Source organism: Odocoileus virginianus, chromosome 10 (genome assembly GCF_023699985.2).
Source record: "Odocoileus virginianus isolate 20LAN1187 ecotype Illinois chromosome 10, Ovbor_1.2, whole genome shotgun sequence".
In the NCBI taxonomy this organism is placed as follows: Eukaryota; Metazoa; Chordata; class Mammalia; order Artiodactyla; family Cervidae; genus Odocoileus; species Odocoileus virginianus.
Genome location: NC_069683.1, coordinates 6,512,437 through 6,525,781, shown reverse-complemented (window position 1 = coordinate 6,525,781; position 13,345 = coordinate 6,512,437). Strand labels below are relative to the sequence as shown.

The 13,345-nt window shown below is 51.9% G+C and overlaps 1 protein-coding gene across 4 annotated transcripts in view; it reads right to left on the bottom strand.

Annotated features, from left to right (window-relative positions):
* Positions 1-13,345, bottom strand: part of MYO7A (myosin VIIA) — a 92,731-nt gene that overhangs the window by 43,334 nt on the left and 36,052 nt on the right. For all 4 annotated transcript variants that reach the window (XM_070472956.1, XM_070472953.1, XM_070472955.1 and 1 more), the window contains exons 15-21: positions 11,954-12,091; positions 9,461-9,619; positions 8,935-9,027; positions 6,743-6,837; positions 5,001-5,085; positions 4,217-4,435; positions 3,693-3,800 (exon numbers count right to left, since the gene is read on the bottom strand). In XM_070472956.1, the coding sequence (XP_070329057.1) occupies positions 3,693-3,800; positions 4,217-4,435; positions 5,001-5,085; positions 6,743-6,837; positions 8,935-9,027; positions 9,461-9,619; positions 11,954-12,091 (897 nt within the window). The remainder of the gene's footprint in view (positions 1-3,692; positions 3,801-4,216; positions 4,436-5,000; positions 5,086-6,742; positions 6,838-8,934; positions 9,028-9,460; positions 9,620-11,953; positions 12,092-13,345) is intronic.

Sequence of the window (13,345 nt, the reverse complement as noted above, 5' to 3'; positions counted from 1 at the left end):
GCCGGCATCTGAAATAAAGCAAACTTTCCTTTCCACTAATCTGGCCTGCTTATTGGCTTTTGAGCTGCGAGCAGCCAGACCCTCCCGACACATACCTTTCGGTAACAGTATTATCTCTGCATGTAAATAATATTTAAAATATATCAGCTATTTTATATTCTTTTTTTTTTTTTCAACTAAGTCTTCAAAATCAAGCTTGTATTTGGGAATTCCCTGGCAGTCCAATGGTTAGGATTCAGTGTTTTCACTGTTGAGGGTCCAAGTTCAATCCCTGGTCAGGGAACTATGACTCTGCAACTTTTTATCCAGAGTTATCTCCCAGCTGAGGGCCTGGACCCACAGCCTTCTGACCCAGCACAGAACAGGCACTTCATAGATCATAGCCTTGTCATGGCAAAGGGGCTTGTGTAACTCAATGAAGCTATGAGCCACCCAAGACAGACAGGTCAAAGCAGAGAGTTCTAACAAAACATGATGGAGGAGGGAATGGCAAACCATTCCAGTATACTAGCCATGAGAACCTCATGAACTGTATAAAAAAGCAAAAAGATATGACACCAAAAGATGAGCCTCCCAGGTCAGAAGGTCCAATATGCTACTGGGGAAGAACAGAGGACAACTACTAATAGCTCCAGAAAGAATGAAGCAGCTGGACCAAAGCAGAAATGATGCTTAGCTCTGGATGTGTCTGGTGATGAAAGTAAAGTCCAATGCTGTAAAAAGCAACATTGCATAGGAACCTGGAATGTCAGGTCCATACATGCATAAATTGGACATGGTCAAGCAAGAGATGGCAAGAGTAAACATCGACATCTTAGGAATCAGTGAGCTCAAATGGATGGGAATGGATAAATTTAATTCAGATGACCATTGTATCTATACTGTGGGCAAGAATCCCATAGAAGAAATGGAGTAGCCTCTATAATTAACAAGAGTCTGAAATGCAGTACTTGGGTGCAACCTTAAAAATGACAGAATTATCTTGGTTTGTTTCCAAGGCAAACCATTCGCCATCACAGTAATCCAAGTCTATGCTCCAAACACCAATGCCAAAGAAGCTGATCAGTTCCATGAAGATCTAGAAGATCTCCTAGAACTAACACCAAGAAATGATGCCCTATTCATGATAGGGGATTGGAATGCAAAAGTAGAAGTCAAGAGATACTGGAGTAACAGGCAAGTTTGGCCTTGGAGTACAAAATGAAGCAGGACAAAGGCTAACAGAATTCTGCCAGGAGAATGCACTAGTCATAGCAAACACCCTTTTTCAACAATACAGGAGATGACTTTACACATGGATATCACCAAATGTCAATGTCAAAATCAGATTGTTTATATTCTTTGTAGCTGAAGATGGAGAAACTCTACAGAGTCAGCAAAACAATACCTGGAGCTGACTGTGGCTCAGATCATCAGTTCCTCATAGCAAAATGAGGACCGTAACTTTCTTTCTTAAACTAAAGAAAGTGGGGAATACCACTAGGCCAGTCAGGTACGACTTAAATCAAATCCCCTATGAGTATACAGTGGAGGTGATGAATAGATTCAAGGGATTAGATCTGGTAAATAAAGTGCTTAAAGAACTATGGACAGAGGTCTGTAGTACTGTACAGGAGACAATGAACAAAATCATTCCAAAGAAAAAGAAATGCAAGAAGGCAAAGTGGTTGTCTAAGGAGGCTTACAAATAGCTGAGGAAAGAAGAGAAACAAAAAGCAAGGGAGAAAGGGAAAGGTACACCCAACTAAATGCAGAGTTCCAGAGAATAGCAAGGAAAGACAAGACGGCCTTCTTCAGTGAACAGTGCAAAGAAATAGAGGCAACAATAGAAAGGGTAAGACTAAAGTTATCTTCAAGAAAATTGGAAATATCAAAAGAAAATTTCACCCAAGACTGGCACAATAAAGGAGAGACACGGTAAAGACCCAATAGAAGCAGAAGAGATCAAGAAGAGGTGGAAAGAATACACAGAAGAACTGTACAAAAAAAATCTTAATGACCCGGATAACCACGATAGTGCTGTCTCTCACTCAGAGTCAGACATTCTGGAGCATAAAGTCAAGTGGGCCTTAGGAAGCACTGCTGCCAATAAAGCTAGTGGAAGTGATGAAATTCCAGCAGAGCTATTTAAAATCCTGTAAGATGATGCTGTTAAAAGTGCTGCACTCAATATGCCAAGCAAATTTGGAAAACTCAGCAGTGGCCATGGGACTGGAAAAGGTCAATCCTCATCCAAATTCCCAAGAAGGGCAGTACTAAATAATGTTCAAACCACCAGACAATTTCACTCATCTCCCATGCTGGTAAGGTTATGTTCAAAATCCTCCAAGCTAGGCTTCAGCATTATGTGAACCGAGAATGTCCAGATGTTCAAGCTGGATTTAGAAAAGGCAGAGGAACCAGAGATCAAATTGTCAACATTTGCTGGATCATAAAGAAAGCAAGGGAATTCCAGATCATTGACTACACTAAAGCCTTTGACTGTATGGATCATAACAAACTGTGGAAAACTGTTGAAGAGATGGGAATACCAGACCATCTTACCTGTCTCCTGAAAAACCTGTATACAGGTCAAGAAGCAAGAGTTAGAACCCTGTACAGAACAACTGACTGGTTCAGGATTGAAAAAGGAGTATGGCAAAGCTGTTTATTGTCACCCTGTTTATTTATACACAGCACATCATGAAAAATGCAAGGCTGGATGAGTGACAAGCTGGAATCAAGATTGCCAGGAGAAATACCAACAACCTTAGATATGTGGATGATACCACTCTAATGGCAGAAAATGAAGAGGAACTAAAGAGCCTCTTGATGAGGGTAAAGGAAGAGAGTAAAAAAAGTCGGCTCAAAACTCAATATTAAAAAAACTAATTTCGTGGCATCTGGTCCAATTACTTCATGGCAAATAGAAGGGGGAAAGGTAGAAGCAGTGACAGATTTCCTCTTCTTGGGCTCTAAAATCACTGTGGATGGTGACTGCAGCTATGAAATTAGAAGACGATTGCTTCTTGGCAACAAAGCTATGACAAACCCAGACAGTGTGTTAAAAAGCAAAGACATCACTTTGCCAACTAAGGTCCGTATAATCAAGGCTATAGTCTTTTCAGGAGTCATGTACAGATGTGAGAGCTGGACAATAAAGAAGGCAGAGTGCCAACAAACTGATGTGGTGTTGGAGAAGACTCTTGAGAGTCCCTGGGACTGCAAGTTGATCAAACCAGTCAATCCTAAAGGAAATCAACCCTGAATATTCATAGGAAGGACTGATGCTGAAGCTGAAGCCCCAGTACTTTGGCCACCTGACACGAACAGCTGATTCACTGGAAAAGACCCTGATGATGGGAAAGACTGAAGTCAGGAGGAGAAGAGGGCAACAGAGGATGAGATGGTTGGATAGCATCATCAATTCAATGGACATGAACTTGGCCAAAGTGCGAGACATGTTGAGGGACAGGGAAGCCTGGCATGCTGCAGTCCATGGGATCATGAAGGGTTAGACACAACTTGTAGACTGAACAACAAAATCTCCCAGCTGAGGGCCTGGACCCACAGCCTTCTAACCTGGCACAGAACAGGCACCCAGCGCACAAATGAAGGAAGGTCACATGGACAGAGGATGAACAGACGGTGTTGGCTGAAAGCCACTGAACCAGTGAATGAAAGTGCAAGAAGCCAGCACATCCCCAGCTCACCTGATGCTTCCGTTCAGCCTCCTCCTTGGCCTTCTTGGCGCTCATCTCCTTCCGGAGCTTCTCCTCCTCTGCCAGCCGCATTTTCTCAGCCTCCAGGCGCCGCAGGTACTGGGGGAGGGGGGCGGCAGGGGGGGCACCATACCATGTGTGTAGCTGTCACAGTGCTCCCTGCCAGCTTGACCCCACCCCACCCCCTTCGAGTTCCAGGACTGGGGATGATTTTGCCAAATAATTTGGCAGAGGGAAACTGAGGCACGCGAGAAACCCTCCAGGTCCCACAGCAGATTGAGGGCACCTTTGATCCCAAAGCCAAAGCAGGCTCACCTTGGCCTCCCAAAGACTCACAAGAGGGACTGGGCCCCCGCCCTACCCCTGGCTGGAAGGAGGGAAATGAGGGTGCAGTCTTGTGCATCCTTCAGAGGGAGAGCCCTTCACCACCACCACCACCCCAACAACACAGGATAATCTGTCTGCCTGAGGTGGAGCGGCACCCCTCGTAGGACCTGAGAGCCAGGGGTTCTCACCTCGGCCCTGAGGCGCCGGTGCAGCCTGCGGGCGATCATGCCCCGGGCGTAGGCCTGCACAGTGATCACGGCCCAGAGGCGGTGGCGGAAGGCCTTGCGCACCAGGTAGGCCCGGCAGCGGGCCTGGAACCCGATGATGCGCCGGCGGGCCAGGCAGTACTGCTGGTGCAGCTTTCGGGAGCGGTGCAGGGCCTGCAGCCGCAGGAAGCCCAGCCGCATCTGCAAGGACAGCCACCAGCTCAGAACCACAGCCCTGATGCCAGACCAGCCCTGCCCACGGAGGTCACTGCCCTGGCTCCACTCGCCAACCCACAAGCCCTAAAGGCACAGCTGGTTCCACTCAGGCCAAAGTTCCCCAGGGAGTGGGCTTGGCTTCCCCCTGAGGTGGGTCTCCCCAGCAGGGACACCATCCTCAGACCAGGAGCCAACCTCCTTCCTGTCTGCCTCTCCAGCCCCAAGTCCAGGCTGCAGCCCAGGTCCTTCCCAGAGGTCTATGTGACACACCCATTCCTGGCCCCCTGTAAGGTGTTCAGTTCAACAGCCTGAGGCTCACAACCCACCAGGACATTCCAGAAGAAAAGCAGAAACATTGCTGACCAGCAGGGAAGAACCACAAGAACCAGATTTGGACTTTGGGCTGGAGGAATGGTAGTGGCTGGTGGGGGCGGGGGCAGGGGGCGGGAGGCCAGCCAGGCCCCGCACACAGGTAAGTCCTGTTGCTATGACAACAGAACCAGGTTCAAAGGCCTTGCAGGTCACCAAGCAGCTCCCTCAGGAGGCTCACCAGCCCATAGTTCCTCCTGCAGTTGTGGCCCCTCCAGTGCCTCTGGATCAGTGTGGCAGCATTCTTCAGCTTCAGGAAGTTGGACCTGAAACAGCAGCATGATGCAGGAGGATGTCTGTAGGGGTCTGGGTGGGGTTTGGAATCAGGAGAGCAGGGCTGAGTCCCAGCTCTGTGTCTCCTTGGCTCCATGACCTTAGGCAAAGGCATATAACCTCTTTGTGCCTCAGTTTCCTCATCTGTAAAATGGGCAGAATAATACCTGTCATGCCTGCCTCACAGACTTGTCACATAAACTCAATAAGGTAGGCATTCAGAAGGTTATTAGTGAATAAATGTAGGACTTCCCTGGTGGCTCAGATGGTCAAGAATCCGCCTGCCACGTAGGAGACCTGGGTTCAACCCCTGGATCAGGAAGACCCCCTGGAAAAGGAAATGGCAATTCACTCCAGTATTCATACCTGGAAAATCCCAAGGACAGAGGAGCCTGGTAGGCGACAGTCCATGGGGTTACAAAGAGCTGGACATGACTTAGTGACTAAACAACAAACAGTAAATAAGATAAGGATTAAACACTTAGAACACTGTGAAAGTGAAGTGAAGTCTCTCAGTCGTGTCCGACTCTTTGTGACCCCCTGGACTGTCGCCTACCAGGCTCCTCCATCCATGGGATTTTGCAGGCAAGAGTACTGGAGTGGGTTGCCATTTCCTTCTCCAGGAGATCTCCCCGACCTAGGGACTGAACCCGGGTCTCCCTCATTGTAGGCAGACGCTTTACCATCTGAGCCACCAGGAAAGTCCTGGAACAATGTAAACTTCGCTTATTACTGATTGTCTAACTCCCTCATTTTATATGCGAGGAAACTGAGACTCAATGTGGTTGGGGCTAGAGCCCTGGTCTTCTGACAGCACCATGCTGTTCCCCTGCGCACACTAGGCCACTGCTACAGGCGGACAGTCATCTTTGACCTCGTGGAGGACAAGAGGTCACATATCAAACAGCAGGTGTCTCCTGAACAGAGAAATAAGAGGACTGAAGGATGGCTACCTCAATGTGGGTGAGTCTGTGAACCAATGCCTGGATGCTCACACAAATGAGGGTACAGCCATGGAAAAGGATGGACAGGTGGATGGACAAACAGGTGGATGGGTGGACCAAGGATGGCTGGACAGGTGGGTGGATGGGAAGAGGAAGGGGGTGGCCATATGAACTAAAAAAGGGGCAGGAAGTGTGGTTTTTGTGGAGCCTGAATCACAGAGTCAGCCCCGCCCAACTGGGAGGTGACACAACTGTACACATGCCCTTCACATGGAATACGGGACCCACTTTGTAATTTACATGTAATTTACACGGAATACGGGACCCACTTTGTGATTTACATGTAATTTACACGGAATACAGGACCCGCTTTGTAATTTACATGTATTTTACATGGAATACGGGACACACTGTAGTTTACAAATCTCATAGCATCCACGTGTGTGTCTCACGAGCCCACGTGTGCAGGCATGTGTTGCTGGGCATGGGGGATATAGATGGGTCTGTGTGTCTTAGTGTTCATCCATGTTCACATGATCCTCTGTGTATGCCTTGCACATGAGTGCATGTTTCTGTGTATACACGTGGGTGTTTATCCCCTGTGTCCGCATGGGAGGAACTGCAGTGAGCCATGCACATGCACACATGTGCATGCATGCACACACACACATCGCAGAGGCAGGGAAGAGCCCATCCAGACACAAACCTGTCTTTGAAGCCCCGGATGACCTTCTGGAGGAGGATGACTCTGTCGGTGATGGCCTTGTCCCGCTCCACCTCCAGCAGCATGTCATGGTGGTCCTGGAGGGCAGAGCCTCCTGAGCAGAGCCCCCACCAACCCCTCCAGTCCCAGAGCAGAGGCTGCCCCAGGTGGGCCCCTCTTCCTTCACTTAGGGCTCTGATCTAGGGCTCAGTTGGGCCCTAATGGCTTCCAGCCCTGCTCTGGCCCCGTGAGGCGGCCTTCCTCAACCCCAAGTACAGACAGGTACTGTCATGGCTGGTTCCCAGAGGCCTGGGTGGGACACATGGAGCAGGAGGGGCCCAACACGCACACACACTGACTCCATCCCAGTGGCCATCTCTACCCTGAGACCTGGCTGTTCTAGGTGTTTCTGTCATATCAGCCACTGACCTGGGCCAGGCCACCATCATTTCTCTCCTGGATCTTAAAAACAGTTTCCTGGCCTCTATCACACCCTCTCTGATGCCCCTCAAGAGGGATCTTACAGCAATACCCCAGGTTTCCCAGGGTCAAGTCAGGTCTTCTTCCCCGGCACCTGGGCCCTCCACCATCAGGCCCTGCCCTCTTCTCCAACCCTCTCTCCTTCTCACCCCCAAGTCCCCAGTCCTCACTCCAGTTGGACAAAACTTCATGGTTCATTCAATACATGAATCAAACATCTCCAGCTGCCCACCCTGTGCTAGGTGATGGATGGGGCTGCAGTGAACTAGGCAAACCTGGGCCCTGCCCTAGGGAGGGTGAGTCTGGAAGGGGACTCAGATAATCAGATAATCCATCAGATAATCACACCTATCAAGATAATCACAGGTCACATCACTTGAGGACAGGGCCCAGCATGGACAGGCTGCTCAGCCAAGGCTTTCTGAATGAGTGAGTGAATGAATGAGAAGTAGGTTTGGGGTCTGGAAACCACTGCCTATTTCTGAAGAGCCCAGAGAGGTGAGGATGTGGAGGACAGGGACGAGGACAGTCCTCAGACGTCTCTGGCACTAGATGTCATCATGCTATAAGCTTTCCCTCCCTTAATCACATGAGCTGAGCATCAGGACTACAGGATGGAAGACCTGATCTCTGCTCCAGGGCAGTGCCTGACCTGGGGCACCTTGCTTCTACATGCTGCACCTTTGAAACGGTCATAATTCTTCTACGTCATGGGCTGATATGATGACTAAATGAGATGATGGACAAGAAGCCCCCACTCCCACTGGAGCCTGGCACACAGAACAATGCTTTCCAGACAGCAGTTGTGAGATGCAGAGGCAGGAAACGAGGGTTCAGGGAGATGAAGACACTGGCCCAGGCCCCTCAGCCAGAGAGGCATCAGACTAGACCTCAGGACTCTCTCCAGCTGATGGCTGGCTCCCCCCTTCCCTCTCCCCAGCTGTCTTGAGCTGCCTGGACCTCACCCTGTGCCAGAGGAAGGAACTCTGACCCATCACCCGGGACAACCGGAAATCTAGAATAGCGGAAATGGAAATGGGGAAGCCAGGGTTCACCCTGTCCCTGCTGTGTCCCACCTCCGCCATCTCCCAGCAAGCCCTCCCGGCCCAGTTTTCTGCTCCCAGCCCTGCCCCCTTCCCAGCTGCCCAGCCCGCAGAGTCCTGCCCAGGCTGTGATGGGAGCCAGAGAGCCCTAGGTGCCAGTTCAGGGAGCATGGAGACAGATCCAGGGACACGAGACAGTAAGGTGCATGGCACACAGCCAACCACAGCCCAGCATGAACCATGCCTGGCAGGAAACCACAGGAAAGGACCAAAAATACACTCAAGAGTACCCCACCACAAGCACATCCCATTGTACAGACGGAAAAATGAGACTCAAGAAAAGGCCAGTGACCTGCCCAAATTCCCAGGGCAGACCACCACAGGGTTGAGACTAAATCCAGGCCTCCCTGGTGAGGCCACCTCTGGCCTTTGGTTCCTCATGACCCCTCCCCCAGGCTAGAGGTCAGAGAGGCTCTCAAATACCAACTGCCCCTCCACCACCCAGGAGGCCAGACCCCACACCTGCTCAGGGCTGGAGGAGCACAAAGGCCCAGCACTGACCCCATTCTTTGCTGCAACTCCTCTATAGGGACCCCTAAGACCTGTTCCCCAGCCCCCTCCCAGGGAGTTCACAGCCCCTCCAAGGCAGCCAGAGTCAAAGGCCATGCTCACCTTCAGAAAAATCTTGGTTTTGCCAATCTGCCAGTCATCGTGGGTGCCCAGCACAGCCTCAGCCATGCGCTGACATGTCCCCCGAAGGTCGTCCTGGGCAGGGAGGTGGGGGTGGGGGGGTGATGCACAAGAGCTTGGGTGGTCCCACCAGTGGGACACCCAAGGTATCCCTCCCAAGGCTGGGGGACAGAGAGCTTGCTCCAGCTCTGCCCCTGACTCTGTGTGGCTCCAGCCGGGCCCCGCCTTCTCTGACCCTCACTCTTCTCCTTAGCTACGTCTGATGACTGTAAAACCCTCGCCTACAGCCAGGGCCCACTCAGCACATGCGTGACGTCCACGCCAGGCAAGCACGGCAATGGAAGCTCTCAGATGCACTCCACTGCCTGACTCCAATTTTCCCAGCCACACCTGAGGTGGCCAAGCTGATGCTGTGCCCAGCACGGTGTTCCAATGAGAAAACTGGGACTTTTGCCTGGCCCAGGGCTGGTGCCCTCCCTCCCACCGCCTCTGCCCCCGGCCTGTGTACCTGCTTGTAGGCCGGCTTCACGCCAGGCAGCAGCACTCGGTACCGCTCCACAAACTCCACGAAGCTGTAGCGGATGGGGTAGCCAGCTCGGCGGATGCGGATGGTCTCCATCATGCCCGAGTACCGCAGCTGGCGCACACACAGGTGCCGGTCGAACAGCTGTCAGGCATGGAGCCAAGGGCATGAGTGCTGAAGGCTCCCGCTGGGAGACCAGCCCTGCTCTCTGTTTTCCTGGCCCCAGACAGAGGTCCTGAGAGGCCAAGGTCACACATTTCAGGAGGAGCAAAGGTGGGACCAGACCCGGATCTGCAGTCCAAACCCACGGAGCAGCACAGAATGAGATCCTCACTTGGGATGAGCTGAGGGCATTGTAGGCACAGAGGAGAGACAGCTTAACTGGGACATCTTGAGGGGCTTCATGGAAGAGAAGATTAGCTTTGTTCTAACCCTGCTGACAAAGGTCCACATAGTTGAAGCTGTGGTTTTTCTAACAGTCATGTACAGGTATGAGAATTGAACCATAAAGAAGGTTGAGCACCAAGGAATTGATGCATTTGAACTGTGGTGCTGGATAAAACTCTTGAGAGTCCTTTGGACAGCAAAGAGATCAAACCAGTCAATCCTAAAGGAAATTAACCCTGAATATTCACTAGAAGGACTGGAGATGAAGCTGAAGCTCTGATACTTTGGCCATCTGATGCAAAGAGACAACTCATTGGAAAAGACCCTGATGTTGGGAAAGACTGAAGGCAGGAGAAGAAGGGGACAACAGAGGACAAGATGGATGGGTGACATCACTGACTCAATGGACATGAATCTGAGAAATCTCCAACAGATAGTGAAAGACAGGGAAGCCTGGCATGCTGCAGTCCAGGGTCACAAAGAGTCAGACACAGCTGAGCAACTGAACAACCGTGACAGGAGAAAGAGTGCTGGAGCAGCAAGCACATGCAAAGACACACAGTCATTTTTGTGATGGCTGCTCGGTTGGTGGAGAGGCTGGGCACGGCCTCAGAGGCCAAGCTAGAAACATGGCAGGATGCGACTGGGTCAGATGTGTGTTCAAGACCCACGTCCCTCCCTGCACTGGGGAGGGGAATGGGAGTGAGGGGTTGGGAGGCAGAAGACTCAGGGAGGAGGTCTTGTAGCCAGGTCCAGGACAGAGATGCTGAGGTCTGGGCCCAAAGAAGTTTTGAGAGGCATGTGAGAGCAGGAGAGATGGTGCCCAACTATAGGGCCCTGGCCTCAATCTCCTGGACCTCCTACCTTAGAGGGCAGCTGCTGGAGCCCTCTGATTCTCACACCCCTGCAGACCGAATCCTGAGCCCTAGAGGGACTGGCCAGCCCACTCTGGGGAATGTTTCCAGGCAGGGGACAGGGGACAGGGCCAGCAGGCGGAAGGCTGACTTCCGCCACCTGCTTCCTCTCTGTACCGGCACTTTCCCTGGCCCAGTGCTGGCCTCCTGCCTTCCGTCCCTCCACAGACCCCATCTTCCCCTGGGCCTGCCCTCCTATCTCTGGGAAGTGTCTAGTGGTAAACAACACCCCGCAGAGCTGTGGAAGGAGAGCACTCCCAGCAAGGGGCAGTCCAGGCTCCCGGCTCTGCAACCGCTAGCCCCCTGCCTCCTTGAGCCTCCTGTACCCCATCTCGGATGCGTGCTTAGTCACTCAGTCGTGTCCAACTCTTTACAACCCCATGGACTGTAGCCTGCCAGGCTCCTCGGTCTATAGGTCTTCTCCAGGCAAGAATACTGGAGTAGGTTGCCACGCCCTCCTCCAGGGGATCTTCCCAACCCAGATCAAACCCATTGATTTTGGGTCTCCCGCATTGCAGGTGGATTCTTTACCATCTGAGCCACCAGGGAAGCCCACCAAATCTCAGATAAGGGGCCATAATGGTCCCTCCCTCACTGGCTGATGGGAAAGTTGAATGAGACTGTGGAAAGACAACCTAATCTGTTCTGGGCACACAGAAAGGGCTCAACAGATGTTATTCAGAAAAGTCAGAAATGAAAATATTCCCAACCACTCAGAGGAATCCAAGAAGGCTTCCAGGAGGAGGTAATCATTGGCAGAAGCAAAGGAGAGGGGACTTTCAAAGTTGGGACCACATAAAGAACCATTTGCGGAGTTCCTTCCTAGGCGCCAGGCAGTTTGTATGCATCATTGAACAGAATACTCCCAGGAGGTGGGTACAATCAGTCCTGTTTCCATCTGAGAGGTAACTGAGGTATCAGAGAAAGAAGTGACTCCTCTATAGTCACCCTGCAGGAAGGTGGTGGACTCAGGATTTGAATCTGCATTTAGCCCACTACTACGGAGTCCAGGCTCTTTTCAGGGAACTGGGCTGTAAAGAGGAACTTCGTTCTGTAAACCCCTCAGGGGACAAAGTCTCCCAAGGCCCAGTCCACCCTGCTCCCTTGGCCCGGCCCCTCCCATCCCTCAGGCTGTTCCCAGCTGTCCCCACCCCCCATCCCTGCCAGGGCTGCTCACCATGGGCTTCTTGAACTCATTGGGCTTGATGCAGCGCACGAAGAAGGGCTGGCAGGCACCCAGCGTCCGCATCAGCAGCTCCAGCGACCGCTTAAACTGGCTGCTGAGTGTGGGCGAGCGCTTCCTGGTCTCGGCGCCCTGGGGGGACGGACCACAGCGATGGGAGGGGCTGACCCTCGCCCCTCCGGCCCTCCAGAGGGGAAGCAGGAGAGGTCGTCAGCAGTCAGGGCCTGAGGGAGAGCCTCCCAGGGAAGCAGGCTGGCTGGTCACGTAGGTTTTCCTATGACCGCCTGGTCTGGGCTGGAACTTAAACGCCCCCCAAACACACCCCCATCTGGGAAGCCTCCCTGATCCTGGGTCCAGGGGCACTGCACAGAGAGGAGCCCTGGGTCCCACTCTGGGTGCTGCATGACTCCGGGCAAGACACATGAGCCCCTCTCCAGCCTCTGTCCTCCCTTCGCCATATAAATGAGTGGCCAGATCTCTGGACAATGGGGTCACCTCTAGAGGCAGGTTAGACAGACCTAAATTCAAACCCTAGCTCACCACCTCTGAGCCCTGTGATTCTAGGCAGGTCAGTAAGCAGCACTGGCCTTCAGTTTCTGAGATAGGATAGTGCCATATATCTAGCTGAGCGGGCTGTGAGTCTGTCTCAGTCAACAGCCACCCAGGAAGGCGGGGGTGCTGCCCGCACCCTCTGCCCTCCCTGTAGGATTAGCAGGTCAGCAGCAGGCGGGCGGGGCAGACGCACATAAGCCTCCTAAGAAGGCGCACAGCTGGCCTTTGGCTGCCGTCCAGCACCAAGGCCCCGGGGCCCTGTGCTCCACTAGCCGCTATCTGCAGCAACTGGCCAGTGGCCCCCTGCACCTCCTGCCCCATTGGGGTCCCCGTCTGAGAACACTGTGAAATGAGGTGGGGCCCTAGGGGAGAACCTGAGCAACGAACAGGCAGCAGACAAACAGCAGAACATCTCAGACCCAGAAACTGGACGTAGAGACCAGATTCAATTCCAAAGCATTTTGACATTACTGTTTTCCTGGCAATTTCTTTTGGATGAGAATTTTTAATAAGTGAATTTGATTGTAATTTTAAGATTTTCTACTTTCAATGCATTATTGTATCTGGTATCCTGTAGCACCAAACATTGAGGATGCAGATGTCAATGTGTGAGGTATGTTGGGTGAGGGAGAGGAACTTAACCCATGCTAGAGTGAGACCATACATCCCAGGACTGAAATGAAACTTGTCAAGGAATAGCAAATCCTTGTTATTCTGAAATTTTCTGTGTTTTCCATTATAGTGTTATCTAGAATTAGGATTCTCCCAAGAGAAGCTGGAGACTATTTTGCACAGGGATTGGGTGAATGTCAAGTCTGCGACCCCCATATCTGC